At 47.1% G+C, this 15,281-nt stretch overlaps 1 protein-coding gene and 1 long non-coding RNA gene across 8 annotated transcripts in view; one reads left to right on the top strand and one right to left on the bottom strand.

Annotated features, from left to right (window-relative positions):
* DYNC2I1 (dynein 2 intermediate chain 1) overlaps positions 1-3,222 on the bottom strand; it is a 47,389-nt gene extending 44,167 nt beyond the window's left edge. For 5 of the 7 annotated variants that reach the window (XR_009736126.1, XR_009736127.1, XM_061415353.1 and 2 more), the window contains exons 1-3: positions 3,133-3,216; positions 600-653; positions 24-186 (exon numbers count right to left, since the gene is read on the bottom strand). Coding sequence is in view for 5 of the 7 variants with exons in the window: in XM_061415353.1 (XP_061271337.1) it covers positions 24-186; positions 600-640 (204 nt within the window). In the remaining 2 variants the exon portion in view is untranslated. Of the gene's footprint in view, positions 1-23; positions 187-599; positions 654-3,132 lie in introns of all 7 variants that reach the window. The other 2 variants (XM_061415357.1, XM_061415358.1) reach the window with 1 other exon arrangement.
* A 238-nt stretch (positions 3,223-3,460) lies between these two features.
* On the top strand, positions 3,461-5,761 carry LOC133246719 (uncharacterized). Its single transcript, XR_009736128.1, has 2 exons — positions 3,461-3,826; positions 5,470-5,761. It is a non-coding gene; the product is annotated as an uncharacterized LOC133246719 (long non-coding RNA).
* Positions 5,762-15,281: the final 9,520 nt, after the last annotated feature.

The raw sequence follows: 15,281 nt of genomic DNA, 5'->3' as shown, positions 1-15,281 counted from the left end.
GATGGCTGGATGGCATCACCGACCCGATGGACATGAATTTGGGTGAACTCTGGGAGTTGGTGATGGACAGGGAGGCCTGGAATGCTGCAATTCATGGGGTTGCAGAGAGTTGGAGCAATTGAACTGACTGACTGACCTCGCAGCATCGAGATCTCAGTTTCCGACCAGTGATGGAACACATGCCCCCTGCAGTGGAAGCGTGGAGTCTTAACCGCTGGACCACCAGGAAGTCCCTTCTCAGGAGGTCTTGATTGCAACCCTTCAGCTCCCCACATATACATATACACACACAGACCACACACACACACACACACACACACCACACACACACACACACACAAGGCCCCAGTTATGAACCCCAACAGGAACCCCACTGGTGGGATGCTGGGCTGAAATAGGCCAGAAAACTGCAGCCAGGACGGTTCCTGAGCAACTAGCCACGTGGCTTTATCTCTGCGTCAAAATGCCTCTGAAATGAGCCACATGTAAGCAAAGCCATGCAGAGCTGAGAACCAGGTAACACTATCCAAGATTACCATCCAGGGTCCACACAGACCCAACCTCAAAATTTTTTTCCCCAAATCTTTAAAATATACTACCCAAAGGTGTTTTCGGAGGTCATCTGCTTTCCAAGTATCATCTTTGGTTCTTCTCTAAAAAGAAAAGTATAGAGTTAGAATTTAATTTTAGAGTTTAAAACATCTAATTTTTTATGTTCCAGTGAGCTGCTTTTTCATTAGACCATTTTAGTCAATGGCAATCCTTGATATGCCAGACATTATTGTCTGTCTGTAAGAATAAAAGATATCATAAACAGATTTTTTTAAAGTTACCCATAAACAATCACAGGCTACCCTGTATTCCTGCTGCTCCGAGGCTCAGGCCCAGTGCAGACACCCAGCCCCACCTCCCCAGGCAGACCCACAGTGGGCCCCTCAGTGGGAGGTTTGCTGGGCAGATGCCTCTTCAGGTGCTGACAGCAACAAGTCCACAACACAGGGCCCAGCTGTGAGCCCTGGGTGACGACAGATACCAGTCAAGGATGGTTTCCTATAGAGAACAAGATAAACCTATCCCAACTACATCATTTGCCTTTGAGAAACTCTGCCTTAAGAGCATAAATACAGGAGGACCTGGTGTGTTTCGAATTTAAAGCAAATGGAGTGCAAATAAAAAACAAAAACACATTCATGGACCAGCCACCAAAAATCATCCTGGTGATGTGTAAATGAAGAAAGCAGGGGGAAAATTCACAACAGCTCATAACACTCTAAGGAGAAATAAATAAAAAGCAACAAGGTCAAGAATCTGCCAGAGTACTAAGCAGAAAGGGCATCATTCTCTGCTCTCAGTGGAAACACGCACTCTTTTCTGATAAATTGGTCGATTTAACAAAAGGAGTGCACAGTAAGACATGGTGAGGATGGTGAGCAACAGTTAGCATTGCTACAACCTGCAGCTGCTAAACTGTAAAACATTCTCAAGTTAACTGCTCTTTAGAGAGGCTTAACACATGATCGTTTCCAAACAAATGGCCCAAAGCCGACAGTGTGCTGCTGGTGGAGCAGGCAGTGGAGTCCAAGACCCCTACCCACGGGAGGCATCCGCAGGAATGTGATCCAATGTGGGAAACCCACTGGATCAGGGCTCTTAATGGTTGTAATTATATTACTTACGACAATAAAACTTAAAAAAAGAAAAAAAAGAACAAGGCAACATATCAACAGGGACCCCAGGATTTTCTAGCTGCCTCTTACATTTTCACCAACAAAAACCTGGCTTCGGGCCTTACTTCATCCTGAAGCTTTTCTTCCTTTCCTTTTTAAATTTCTCCTTTAAATTCTTTAAACTGTAAAATGATACAGAGCTCCTCATGCCCATCACAACCCCAGGCATCACCCTACATAGGCTTGGCCACTGTGCTTCAGACCAGGAGCCCCTGCCTCCTGCCCTCTGCTCCGCCAGGGTCCCATCCTGTGAGGCAGATAAAGGCAAATAAATTAAAACTGAGGCTCCAGGTAGGGAGGCAGTGTTTTCCCCCTTGAGAGGAATAAATCACAGCCTGAGGACAAAGGAAAACTCCAGAAGAGATGCCTAAACAGCAGAACCTCCAACCTCCTTATGCAAATGTAACTTATACAAACCAACCCGTGCTACTTACATATATTTAGGTATATACATGCCCACATGGCTCTTTGAGCAGCACGACTGCACTCTCTCCCTTGGTCCAAGCACACAACTTAGCTCTGCAGTGAACTCTGCGTGAACTCTGCTTATATGACAACTGACGACAAACAGATGTTATAATGAAGTGACCCCAGTTCAGGCAAACAAAAAGGGTGAGCACTGAGGATCCGGTCTCAAACACTACCCCACAGCACTGAGAAATTGAACTGTCTCTGAACAGCACCACACCCAAGATCACCACCAGCGATCAGAACAGCACCTAGCAGCTGCAAGGACCCCAAGCAAGCCCTGATCTCCTCCCAGCTCCAGTGACAATTCTTGACAAACAACTCAAGCAGCTAAAAGTAACATTGTAAATTCTTGCCTTTATAAGCCTCCCCCATTGTGCAACCGGGGAACACAGTTCAAGAGTTTGCATCTGTGTCTCCCAAGCTGCAGTCGTAACATACGCCAAATAAACACCTTTTAACCTCAATCAAGTCTCCTTTTCTACAATTTTGGTTAACACAACTTTTAAAACTTCCTATAAACAAATCAGAGAAAACAAGTGACAGAATAACTTATTAAAATGTAAAGAACCGGTGCAGAAGACGACAGAAGTCAGGAAGTTGATGCTCTAACTCCTAATCGATATTACTAACATTATAAAAGTGAATGACAGAAGACAAAAAAGGGGAGGCAAATGCGTGCAAAGGAAGTCCTCATCTTTTACGGGAATCCACAGGCAAGCAGAACGAGACAGCTCAGTTACTCGTTAGTTACTGAGCACTTTAACGTTTAGAACCTCATCCAGCCCTACTCGTACTGCCCCGATGTATCCGTTGGGAAGTAAGACACGTCGGTAGGTTTCCTAAGGTCCCAAAGCGCGGCCCCGGGGCGCCTCCCGCCCCGAGGAGGAGGCGGCCCTGGCGAACACGGGCTTGCCCGCTTGGCGTCCGCACCCACCTTCCCGGGCTCCATCGCTGCGCGCAGGCCCCAGAGGCCGCGTTGCCCTCCGGCCGGTCAGGCCAGAGAAGAGACGCTCGGCCTCCCGCGCCCCCAACCGGCGTCCCGCCTCCTAGCAACCTGCAGGCGGAGTAGCCGAGCACCGAGCGACCGCCGGCCCGGCCTGCCCCTCGGCCGCCCCCAGCGCGCCTGCGCTTCTCCTCCTCCTAGCAACTGGTAGAAGGCGCCGCGGCGCGGCCTCTCCTAACGCGCTTGCGCCACCCTTCCTCCTAGCAACCGACAGCCTGGGCAGTAGAGCACCGAGCGACCGCCGGCCCGGCGTGCCCCGCGGCCGCCCCAGCGCGCCTGCGCCCTCCTATCTCCTAGCAACCGACCGGCAGGCCCGCGAAGCCCAGAGCTACTGCTGGGCCGGGATTCCCGTGGGGCCGAGGGGAAAAGGGTGCGGAGCAGGGCAGAGCGCGGCCGGAGCTCGGCCCGGCGGCTCTCTGGGCGGGGAAGCAGCCGGGCAGAACGGGAGCTGCTGCAGGGAAACGGGCAAACCGCCTTTTGAAGCGGAGCGGAACCCAGCCTCTGTCCGGGCGGGCGGCGGAGGGCGCTCTCCTTCCGCGGAGGCGCGCACTGCTCGAGTTCCTCTGCCCGTGGTTGCCGTTTGACTCCGTGCGGGATTGGTAGGAATCACGAAGTGTCTGAAAAAGTAATTGTTGAAAATTTCAACTTTTACACAAAACGGGAGAGAAGGGGACTGAGATATTAAGGCACTAGTCTGCATCTCACGTTTATAATATTTTATCACAACTATTTTAAGGTTAACACAAAAGCCAACCTTAAGCATGCAAGACTAGAGAGGGATGGGTCCTGCTCCCGTGATGCGCGTTGTAACTGACATTTAGCTCTGATTCTGCCAAGTGTTTCGCGTCAATTTAGCCTGCCAGTGTTACTTAGAAAAGATTTAACTTACCGGTAGAGAGAGAGAGAGGGCTCAAATCTTGTGCTAAGGAGCGCATCCGTGAGCGTGTTATTAGGGGGTCTGTACTTTTGATGTCTTTTTTCCTTTGCACACTGTTCATGGGGTTCTCAGGACAAGAATACTGGAGCGGTTTGCCATTCCCTCCTCCGGTGGACCGTGTCTTGTGTTGTTAGAACCTTTTACTATGGCCCATCCATCTTGGGTGGCCTTGCACAGCATGGCTTATAATTTCGTTGAATTGTCTAAGCCCCTTGCCCAGGACAAGGCTGTGGTCCATGAAGGGACCATAAAGAAGGCTGAACACCAAATAATTGATGTTTTTGAACTGTGGTGTCGGAGAAGACTCTTGAGGGTCCCTTGGACTTCAAGGAGATCAAACCAGTCAATCTTAAAGAAATCAACCCTGACTACATTGAAAGGACTGAGGCTGAAGCTCCAGTACTTTGGCCACCTGATGGGAAGAGCCAGCTCACTGGAAAAGACCCTGATGCTGGGAAAGATTGAAGGCAAAAGAAGAGTGTGGCAGAGGATGAGATGGCTGGATGGCAACACCGACTCCATGGACTTGAATTTGAGCGAACTCTGAGAGAGAGTGAAGGACAGGAAGGCCTGGTGTGCTCGTCTTTGGATTATAAAGAATTGGACGTGACTTAGCAACTGAACAACTTTTGATGTCATGGTTTTGCTGTAGATATGCAATTTTGCAGACGTTGTGTTTTGAGTCACAAACTGTTATGGTTTATGGATCTACTTCCCTCCAGATATAAAAGCCATTTTCTTGGCTGCTTGCCTCAGAGGAGTTAGTATCATCAGATCCAATCGGCCTTTTATATTTAATTCTTCTCTGGTTTTGAACTTTGCAGTACTGCCTTTTTCATTTTCACTACAGCATTTAGGAAGAACCAAACAGGAAACAAGAATAGGAAAGGTAATTTCAGTGACAGCTATGATTTACTTAGGGACTGCTCCAAGGGAGGCAGCAAACTGAAATTTTTCCCTTGGTAATTCATTTAATTCTCCTACTGTTCCTGTGAGACAGGCATGTTACTGTTTTTCAGGGGATGAGCCTGAGGGCCAGAAAGATTAATTTAGTTGCCTGAGCTCAAAGCTAGGCTGGTGGATGATCTGACAGCAGTTAATTCTCTTAACCACTGGGTCAGTCTTTGTCAGCTGGGGAAACAGCTGATACTGGAAAGGCTTCAGCCTTGAGGATAAGGCGGTCAGCTACAGTGTTAGATGAAGTCATGGACACAGCAACTGCATGAATGCCCTGGGCCTGGCCCTGGAACTCCTCTCTCCCCTCCTGAGAGTAGCCATACACTCCTGTCAGGACCATTGTGTCTTAACTTCTCCGTCTTTTCCCTCTCCAGCCTGACCAATCCATTGTCCACTGCAGCCAGCAATCCAACAAGTGACACACTTCAACGCCCTGCTTCCGACTCCATCTGGCTCTCACCCAGTTGCACTCTTTGTCACCAAGCAGACTGACTTAGGGTTCCCCAGATGCACCATATTCACAGGTCTTTGCAAGTGCTATCTCCCCTCTCTCACCGTCCCCACCATATGTGCCAAATAAATATCCATTGAGGAAGTTAAAACAGTTTTTCTCTCCTTGGACCTCTTAGAAGAATTCTTTTCTAAACAATTCATTTGCCAATCACATTTTATCTTGTGATAGTTCTTCTATCACTTTATTCACTAGATGACTCTCTAGTTTATTTGATGACGTGGGAACTCAATGCTGAAGACAGATGAATAAAACACTGCCTGGGAGACATCCCTGGTGGTCCAGAGGCTAAGACTGCACTCCCAGTGCAGGGGGCCTGGTTTCCCCCAGGGACCCAGACCCCACGTGGAACACCAAGATCAAAGACCCTGCACACCACGATTCAGACCTGGCAAACCAAGTAAAGAAGTGTTTCTAAGAAACGCCGCCTGGACCTCCAGCTTCTCACAACTGCAAACAGTAATTAAACAACATGAAAGCGTAAGAGCGACTCATAAAAACGCAGTGACTGAGGAGGTGACAAAGTCTGCCTGCAGGAAAGGAACGAGTTTGGGAAGGGCCTCCTTTCAGGTGGACCCTGAAGCACAAACAACCTACAGACAGAGACGCACAGAGAACATCTTAGGCAAGAACAAACGTGGGGGCAAGGGCACCGGAAGGGAGGGAAGGGTCTGGAGGGTTTAGGAAATGTAATAACTTGTCTATAGCAGAGCTGCCCAATAGAAATATAATACGAGCCACAGAGTCATTATAAATTATCTAGTAGCCACATTTTACAAAGTGAAAAACAGATGAAATCAAATATAGTATTTAACCAAGTATATACCAATGTTATCATTTTGTCACAGAAAATATGTTTCAAATATTGTGTTGTTTTATACTTTTTTTATACTGTCTTTGAAGTCCAGAGTGTTTTTTATACTGACAGCACACCTCGGTTCAGACTGGCCCCTTTTCCTGGGCTCACAGCCCCAGGTGGCCAATGGCTTTCACTCCGGGCAGTGCAGGTCTGGAGCATAGGGTGTGTGAGTGGGGGCAGGGGACATGCCATGGGTGGATGGCAGGAGATGAGACTGGGGGGGAGGGGAACAATTTGTCCAGGGCCTTGGAAGGTTTGATATAAAGATAAAGCATTAGATTAGGCAGTGATCAGTCCTTAACATGGGAAGAGAAAGCTGCGCTGAAGACTGGGCCGGTGGAGAACTCCTGACACCCAGAAACTGGGTGGTAGCTTGGCGGCCTTCATACAGGCTGCTTCTCTGCCTGGATCTGCAACACCTCTGCTTCCCCCAGTGCCTCCTCTGCTCCATCTCTCTCTGATTCTTCTGCCTCAGTCCCCCATATCCTCGTCCCTGTAATTTAAAAATGTATGTTCTGGGCTCCTCTGGCAGCCCATTGGTTAAGGCTCAGAGCTTCAACTGTAGGGGGTGTGGGAGCTAAGATCCTTCCTGCCACTCAGAGCAGCCAAAACATATATAAAAATAGGGATGTATGTTCACTCTGGCAGGTTGTGGTAAAAACAAAAAAATTTTTCCCACATTAATAACTTTGTTACAGAAGTCACATCACAATACTGTCACTGAGGTGTGTGGATGTGAAACTTGCCTGCAGTGTTAACTAAGGGCTGGTCAGAAGTCTGAGCTCAGGTCACCAGCAGGGTGTCTTACCACCTGCGTCGAAGCAGGATCACAGGGCACCTACTCTGCAGGGATCACGAGGGCTGAATGAGTAATTCTATAAAGTACTGAGCATCTGTACCTGCAAAGCTGAGCAGTCAATAAATGTAAGTTATTGACATTTTTATTATTGTTGCTCTTTTTTTTTTTTTTTTTTTGGTTCAATCTAGTTTATTTGGAAATTTTGATTTCATTTTTTTCCAACCTGGAAATTAATGAGAGAGGCAGCCTCACTGCAGGAAGGAAAGTTGTTGTTCAGTCGCCGAGTCAAGTCCAACCCTTTGCAATCCCGTGGACTGCAGCACGCCAGGAAGCAGAGTGGCCAGCAGCAAAAGTCAAACCCCACAGGCTGAGGATCAGGGCTGAGGCTATGCAAGGATTATCAGAGCAGTTTGGACATCCCTGACTGCTGTCTCCCAATTCACGTTTTGCGCTCTGGGCTCTGTAAAGTGCATCCTTCCACCTACTAATTCTTGCCTACCTCTCTGAGCCCCGGAGACTTAGTGATGGCAGCACTTGTGTCTTGGACAAGAAAGAAGGCTTGTAGCCTTTCCATCCATCTTTGTCACTGTGATGGACTTTTGTAATTGCAAGGTCAGATACCCTGGAGAATGAGCACCACGAGCATCATCGACTCAATGGACACTCAAACTCGATGGAGTTTGAGCAAGCTACGGGAGTTGGTGATGGACAGGGAAGCCTGGTGTGCTGCAGTCCATGGGATCACAAAGAGTCGGACATGACTGAGTGACTGAACTGAACTGAGGCTCTGTTATTGTTGTTTAGTTGCTAAGTCCTGTGACTCTTTTGCGACCCCATGGACTGTAGCCCGCCAGGCACCTCTGTCCATGGGATTTTCCAGGCAAAAATATTGGAGTGGGTTGCCATTTCCTTTTGCAGGGTACTATTGCTCTTACAGACTAATGCTTAAACTATAAGCATTTAGAAATAAAAATGGGTGCAGTACCAAAATTATAGCCTTCCTTTGTAAATTCATAAATCATCTGCTACCATGGAAAACCAGGCTGCCATGCTGCTCAGTGGTAAAGGATCTGCCTGCCAATCCAGGAGACCCAGGTTCTATCCATTGTCTGGGAAGATCCCTGGAGAAGGAAATGGCAAACCACTCCAGCATTCTTGCCTGGACAAGCCCATGGAGAAAGGAGCCTGGCGGGCTACAGTCCGCGGACTCACAGAGAGTTGGCACAACTGAACAGCAGCAACGATCTGAAACCATAATTGCAGCCCCTTTTGCAATTTCAGATGGCCCATCAGCACCCCTTTCTTCTCTCAGTCCACAAAGAGACCATAGTGGCAGAACCCTAAATGTACCCCAACTCCACAGTCCCTTCTCCTTGAGAATGTGATGGGATTTCACACCAAGGACTAGCTTACTAATCAGTTCAGTTCAGTTCAGTTGCTCATTCGTGTCCGACTCTTTGCGACCCCATGAATGGCAGCACGCCAGGCCTCCCTGTCCAGCACCAACTCCCGGAGTTCACCCAGACTCACGTCCATCACGTCGGTGATGCCATCCAGCCATCTCATCCTCCGTCGTCCCCTTCTCCTCCTGCCCCCAATCCCTCCCAGCATCAGAGTCTTTTCCAATGAGTCAACACTTCGCATGAGGTGGCCAAAGTACTGGAGTTTCAGCTTTAGCATCATTACTTCCAAAGAAATCCCAGGGCTGATCTCCTTCAGAATGGACTGGTTGGATCTCCTTGCAGTCCAAGGGACTCTCAAGAGTCTTCTCCAACACCACAGATCAAAAGCATCAATTCTTCGGCGCTCAGCCTTCTTCACAGTCCAACTCTCACATCCATACAAGGCCACAGGAAAAACCATAGCCTTGACTAGACAAAACTTTGTTGGCAAAGTAGTGTCTCTGCTTTTGAATATGCTATCTAGGTTGGTCATAACTTTTCTTCCAAGGAGTAAGCGTCTTTCAATTTCATGGCTGCAGTCACCATCTGCAGTGATTTTGGAGCCCCCAAAAATAAACTCTGACACTGTTTCCACTCTTTCCCCATCTATTTCCCATGAAATGATGGGACCAGATACCATGATCTTCGTTTTCTGAATGTTGAGCTTTAAGCCAACTTTTTCACTCTCCTCTTTCACTTTCATCAAGAGGCTTTTTAGTTCCTCTTCACTTTCTGCCATAAGGGTGGTGTCATCTGCATATCTGAAGTTATTGATATTTCTCCCAGAAATCTTGATTCCAGCTGGTGTTCCTTCCAGTCCAGCGTTTCTCATGATGTACTCTGCATATAAGTTAAATAAGCAGGGTGACAATACACAGCCTTGATGTACTCCTTTTCCTATTTGGAACCAGGCTGTTGTTCCATGTCCAGTTCTAACTGTTGCTTCCTGACCTGCATACAAATTTCTCAAGAGGCAGGTCAGGTGGCCTGGTATTCCCATCTCTTTCAGAATTTTCCACAGTTTATTGTGATCCAAACAGTCAAAAGCTTGGGCATAGTCAATAAAGCAGAAATAGATGTTTTTCTGGAACTCTCTTGCTTTTTCCATGATCCAGCGGATGTTGGCAATTTGATCTCTGGTTCCTCTGCCTTTTCTAAAACCAGCTTGAACATTAGGAAGTTCACGGTTCACATATTGCTGAAGCCTGGCTTGGAGAATTTTGAGCATTACTTTACTAGCATGTGAGATGAGTGCAATTGTGCAGTAGTTTGAGCATTCTTTGACATTGCCTTTCTTTGGGATTGGAATGAAAACTGACCTTTTCCATTCCTGTGGCCACTGCTGAGTTTTCCAAATTTGCTGGCATATTGAGTGCAGCACTTTCACAGCGTCATCTTTCAGGATTTGAAAGAGCTCAACTGGAATTCCATCACCTCCACTAGCTTTGTTCGTAGTGATGTTTTCTAAGGCCCACTTGACTTCACATTCCAGGATGTCTGGCTCTAGGTGAGTGATCACACCATCGTGATTAACTTGGTCATGAAGATCTTTTTGTACAGTTCTTCTGTGTATTCTTGCCATCTCTTCTTAATATATTCTGCTTCTGTTAGGTCCATACCATTTCTGTCCTTTATCGAGCCCATCTTTGCATGAAATGTTCCCTTGGTATCTCTAATTTTCTTGAAGAAATCTCTAGTCTTTCCCATTCTGTTGTTTTCCTCTATTTCTTTGCATTGATCGCTGAAGAAGGCTTTCTTGTCTCTTCTTGCTATTCTTTGGAACTCTGCATTCAGATGCTTATCTCTTTCCTTTGCTCCTTTGCTTTTCACTTCTCTTCTTTTCGCAGCTATTTTTAAGGCCTCCCCAGACAGCCATTTTGCTTTTTTGCATTTCTTTTCCACGGGGATGGTCTTGATCCCTGTCTCCTGTACAATGTCACGAACCTCATTCTATAGTTCATCAGGCACTCTATCTATCAGATCTAGGCCCTTAAATCTATTTCTCACTTCCACTGTGTAATCATAAGGGATTTGATTTAGGTCATACCTGTATGACCTAGTGGTTTTCCCTACTTTCTTCAATTTAAGTCTGAATTTGGCAATAAGGAGTTCATGGTCTGAGCCACAGTCAGCTCCCGGTCTTGTTTTTGCTGACTGTATAGAGCTTCTCCATCTTTGGCTGCAAAGAATATAATCAATCTGATTTCAGTGTTGACCATCTGGTGATGTCCATGTGTAGAGTCTTCTCTTGTGTTGTTGGAAGAGGGTGTTTGTTATGATCAGTGCATTTTCTTGGCAAAACTCTATTAGTCTTTGCCCTGCTTCATTCCGTATTCCAAGGCCAAATTTGCCTCTTACTCCAGGTGTTTCTTGACTTCCTACTTTTGCATTCCAGTCCCCTATAATGAAAAGGACATCTTTTTTGGGTGTTAGTTCTAAAAGGTCTTGTAGGTCTTCATAGAACCATTCAACTTCAGCTTCTTCAGCGTTACTGGTTGGGGCATAGACTTGGATTACTATGATATTGAATGGTTTGCCTTGGAAACGAACAGAGATCATTCTGTCGTTTTTGAGACTGCATCCAAGTACTGCATTTCGGACTCTTGTTGACCATGATGGCTACTCCATTTCTTCTGAGGGATTCCTGCCCGCAATAGTAGATATAATGGTCATCTGAGTTAAAGTCACCCATTCCAGTCCATTTTAGTTTGCTGGTTCCTAGAATGTCGATGTTCACTCTTGCCATCTCTTGTTTGACCACTTCCAATTTGCCTTGATTCATGGACCTGACATTCCAGGTTCCTATGCAATATTGCTCTTTACAGCATCGGACCTTGCTTCTATCACCAGTCACATCCACAGCTGCGTATTGTTTTTGCTTTGGTCCATCCCTTCATTCTTTCTGGAGTTATTTCTCCACTGATCTCCAGTAGCATATTGGGCACCTACTGACCTGGGGAGTTCCTCTTTAAGTATCCTATCATTTTGCCTTTTCGTACTGTTCGTGGGGTTCTCAAGGCAAGAATACTGAAGTGTTTTGCCACTCCCTTCTCCAGTGGACCACATTCTGTCAGATCTCTCCACCATGACCTGCCCATCTTGGGTTGCCCCATGGGCCTGGCTTAGTTTCATTGAGTTAGACAAGGCTGTGGTCCTAGTGTGATTAGATTGACTAGTTTTCTGTGAGTATGGTTTCAGTGTGTCTGCCCTCTCTTACCTTGGACATGGGGAATCTCTTCACGGCTGCTCCAGCAAAATGCAGCCATTGCTCCTTACCTTGGACGAGGGTTATCTCCTCACCGCCTCCCGTCCTGACCTTCAACGTGGGATAGCTCCTCTAGGCCCTCCTGTGCCCGCACAGCCACGGCTCCTTAATCAAGTAAGTCAAAAAGGAGATTGCCCTGAGTGGACATAACAGCAAAGGAGGTGACACTTCAGAGAGACACTTCTGCTGTCCTGAGAAGATAAAGTGAGCTGTGACACGGGGAGGGGCAACATGGAGGGAGCCCAGGGAGAGCCCTGACTGTCAGCCCCACAAATCAGGACCTGCGTCCTAGAGCCTCAGTGAACTTGGAGAGGATCTCAGGTGAGGCCCTCCAAGAGGACTCAGCTAGCACTTCACTTGCCTTCCTGGACCTGAGCAGAGGGCCCAGAGAGATCATGCAAGCGCATCTTCATTACTGGTAAACACTGAAAGATGGCTGTGACTTGATACATGGCTTCAGTTGGGGGTTCTCAAGTGTACTGCCTAATTCAGACTTCCCCATGAACACCAGGGCTCCCCTCACAGGCACAGAGCTTCCTCGGGGCTCCTGAGGGTTGAGCTGTATTCGGTGGATAAGTTTCATCATGGAGACAAGCATAAAGTATAGACAAGATTAACTCACTACAACAAAAGGCTTCTCAGAAGTGGAGGCATACAAATCGGGTTTTGAAAGATGCATGGGAGTTTTGCATAAAGACAGAAGGAAAAAGTCCAGACACAGAGAACAGTGGTGCAGGTGCAAAGGCTTGGAGAGACAGACAACAGTGAGGTCTGGCGAGAGCAAGTGGGGAGCAATGTGACGGTGCAGGGAGCAGACCCTGGGTGAGGCGAGACACAGGTCAGACTGTGAAGAGCTCTGCTTGCTTGCAGAAGGTCTTTAACTTCACAGGAGAAGAAAAGGGAACAGTTTATAAGCAGGGGAGAGATTCAATCAAACTTGCACTTTAAATTGGCCACTTGATAGAAATAGGGACTTTCAAAAATAATTTTTGAACTAACTTCAAATTTGGAGAAAACATTTGAACACAAAAGTCTCCACCACCAGATCCCCACTGTGAGCCTCAACAGCATGTGCTCCCCTCGCCTGACCCCATCTCTCATTTAGCAAGCATCTCTCTACACACACACACACACACACACACACACACACACACACACACGCTTGTGCTTAGTCGCTTAGTCACGTCTGACTCTTTGCGACGCCATGGACTGTAGCCCAACAGGCTCCTCTGTCCATGGGGATTCTCCAGGCAAGAATACTGGAGTGGGTTGCCATGCCCTCCTCCAGGGGGTCTTCTCGACTCAGGGATAGAACCCAGGTCTCCCGCATTGTGGGGGGATTCTTTACCATCTGAGCCACAAGGGAAGCCCAAGAGTTCTGAAATGGATAGCCTATCCAATCTTCAGGGGAACTTCCAAACCCAGGAATCGAACCAGGGTCTCCTGAATTGCAGGCAGATTCTTTACCAGCTGGTCTACCAGCTGAGCTTACCTATTATTATTAGTCTTTTTCTGAGTTATCTAACAAAGGCTTTCAGATATGATTACTCATCACCCTGAAATACTCCAGTACCTATTTCCCCAAAATAAGGACAGCCTCTCCTCTACAGCACTCTCACTCAAGAAGTAAAGACTGAAACAACTCTATCTAATCCACAGACTGTCCCCAGGGTATTTCCTTTGTGGCCCAGATCCCACTCTGGAGCATACGCTGCAAGGAGTTGTGTCTCTTCAGTCTCCTGGGATCTGAGATAATTACAGTTTCTCAGTAGAAAAAAGGGCACCTGAACACCCCATCTGTCTGATGAGCTCCCAGGCCACACTTGGACCAAGCTTTCTGGCAGAAATGCCCCAGGCATGCTGCTCTGCTCCTCTCCACTTGTGGAGTCAGGACGCAAAATTCCACCCCGGCCCCCAACCCCAACTAGGTCACATCTGCCAGTTTTTCCCTTTGAGATTGAAGAGTACCTTGTGACAGGTATTAAGGCCTCCACCTACCATCCTTAGCCTCCACTAATAACTGACTGCAGCCCCATGATGCCTGCTAAATGGTGATTTTTTCAGTTTCCATCACTCCCAATTATTTATTTCTACATATTCAACACTCACTTGTCTACCTACCTTGGTATGGACTCATGGGTTCCTGTTTTACTCACTGGATGGTAATCTGTCAACATCATTCTTGACTTTGCTGCTCAAATTCAGTTCAGTTCAGTCACTCAGTCATGTCCAAGTCTTTGCGATGCCATGGACTGCAGCATGCCAGGCCTCCCTGTCCATCACCAACTCCCAGAGTTTATTCAAACTCATGTCCATCGAGTCAGGGATGACATCCAATCATCTCACCCTCTGTCAGCCCCTTCTCCTCCCGCCTTCAATCTTTCCCAGCATCAGGGTCTCTTCAAATGAGTCAGTTTCTCATATCAGGTGGCTAGCGTTTTGGAGTTTCAGCTTCAGCATCGGTGCTTGCAATGAACATTCAGGACTGATTTCCTTTAGGATGGACTGGTTGGATCTCCTTGCAGTCCAAGGGACTCTCACGAGTCTTCTCCAACACCACTGTTCAAAAACATCAATTCTTCTGCACTCAGCTTTCTTTATAGTCCAACTCTCATATCCATACATGACTACTGGAAAAACCATAGCTTTGACTAGACAGGCCTTTGTTGGCCTTTGTCTCTGCTTTTTAATAAGCTATCTATGTTGGTCATAACTTTTCTTCCAAGGAGTAACCAACTTTTAATTTCATGACTGCAGTCACCATCTGCAGTGATTTTGGAGCCCCCAAAATAAAGTCTGTCACTGTCCCCACTGTTTCCCCGTCTGTTTGCTAAATTACCCAGATTTCGTCAGGGGCACCCTTCCCATTGCCTCCCATATGTCCTTTGACATCACTTGATTCTTTGATGATTTTCTTACTTTTTGGCACAACAAAGTATTTCAGGCTCAATGGAAGTACTTTCACTTCTTCAGCCCTGAAGTCAACTGTTTCTCAAAAGATCCCTAGTTCCTTTTACTGGAGAATGGTATTTACGAGCAAGATCTGGGAACGATGCATATGATCTGTACACTTACATCATACTCCCTCCAATGCCAATCCAACACCTCAGGGCTCTTTCCAGCCTCCCCTTTTCCATGGTTATAAGATCTCCAACAGCAAGAAACCTGGCTTGCAATATCCAGTGTATGTGTCTCTTCGCCAGTATATCCAGGCTGACTAGTCACTAGTGCTAGGTCTACCACTGTCCCTTCTGTGCTGGGGAGCAGAGGCCTCTAGAGAGCTTTAAAAGAGAGAAAGATTAAAGGGATA

This window comes from Bos javanicus, chromosome 4, assembly GCF_032452875.1.
Source record: "Bos javanicus breed banteng chromosome 4, ARS-OSU_banteng_1.0, whole genome shotgun sequence".
In the NCBI taxonomy this organism is placed as follows: domain Eukaryota; kingdom Metazoa; phylum Chordata; class Mammalia; order Artiodactyla; family Bovidae; genus Bos; species Bos javanicus.
Note: the sequence above shows the minus strand (reverse complement) of the source record. Positions and strands in the feature narration are given on the sequence as shown.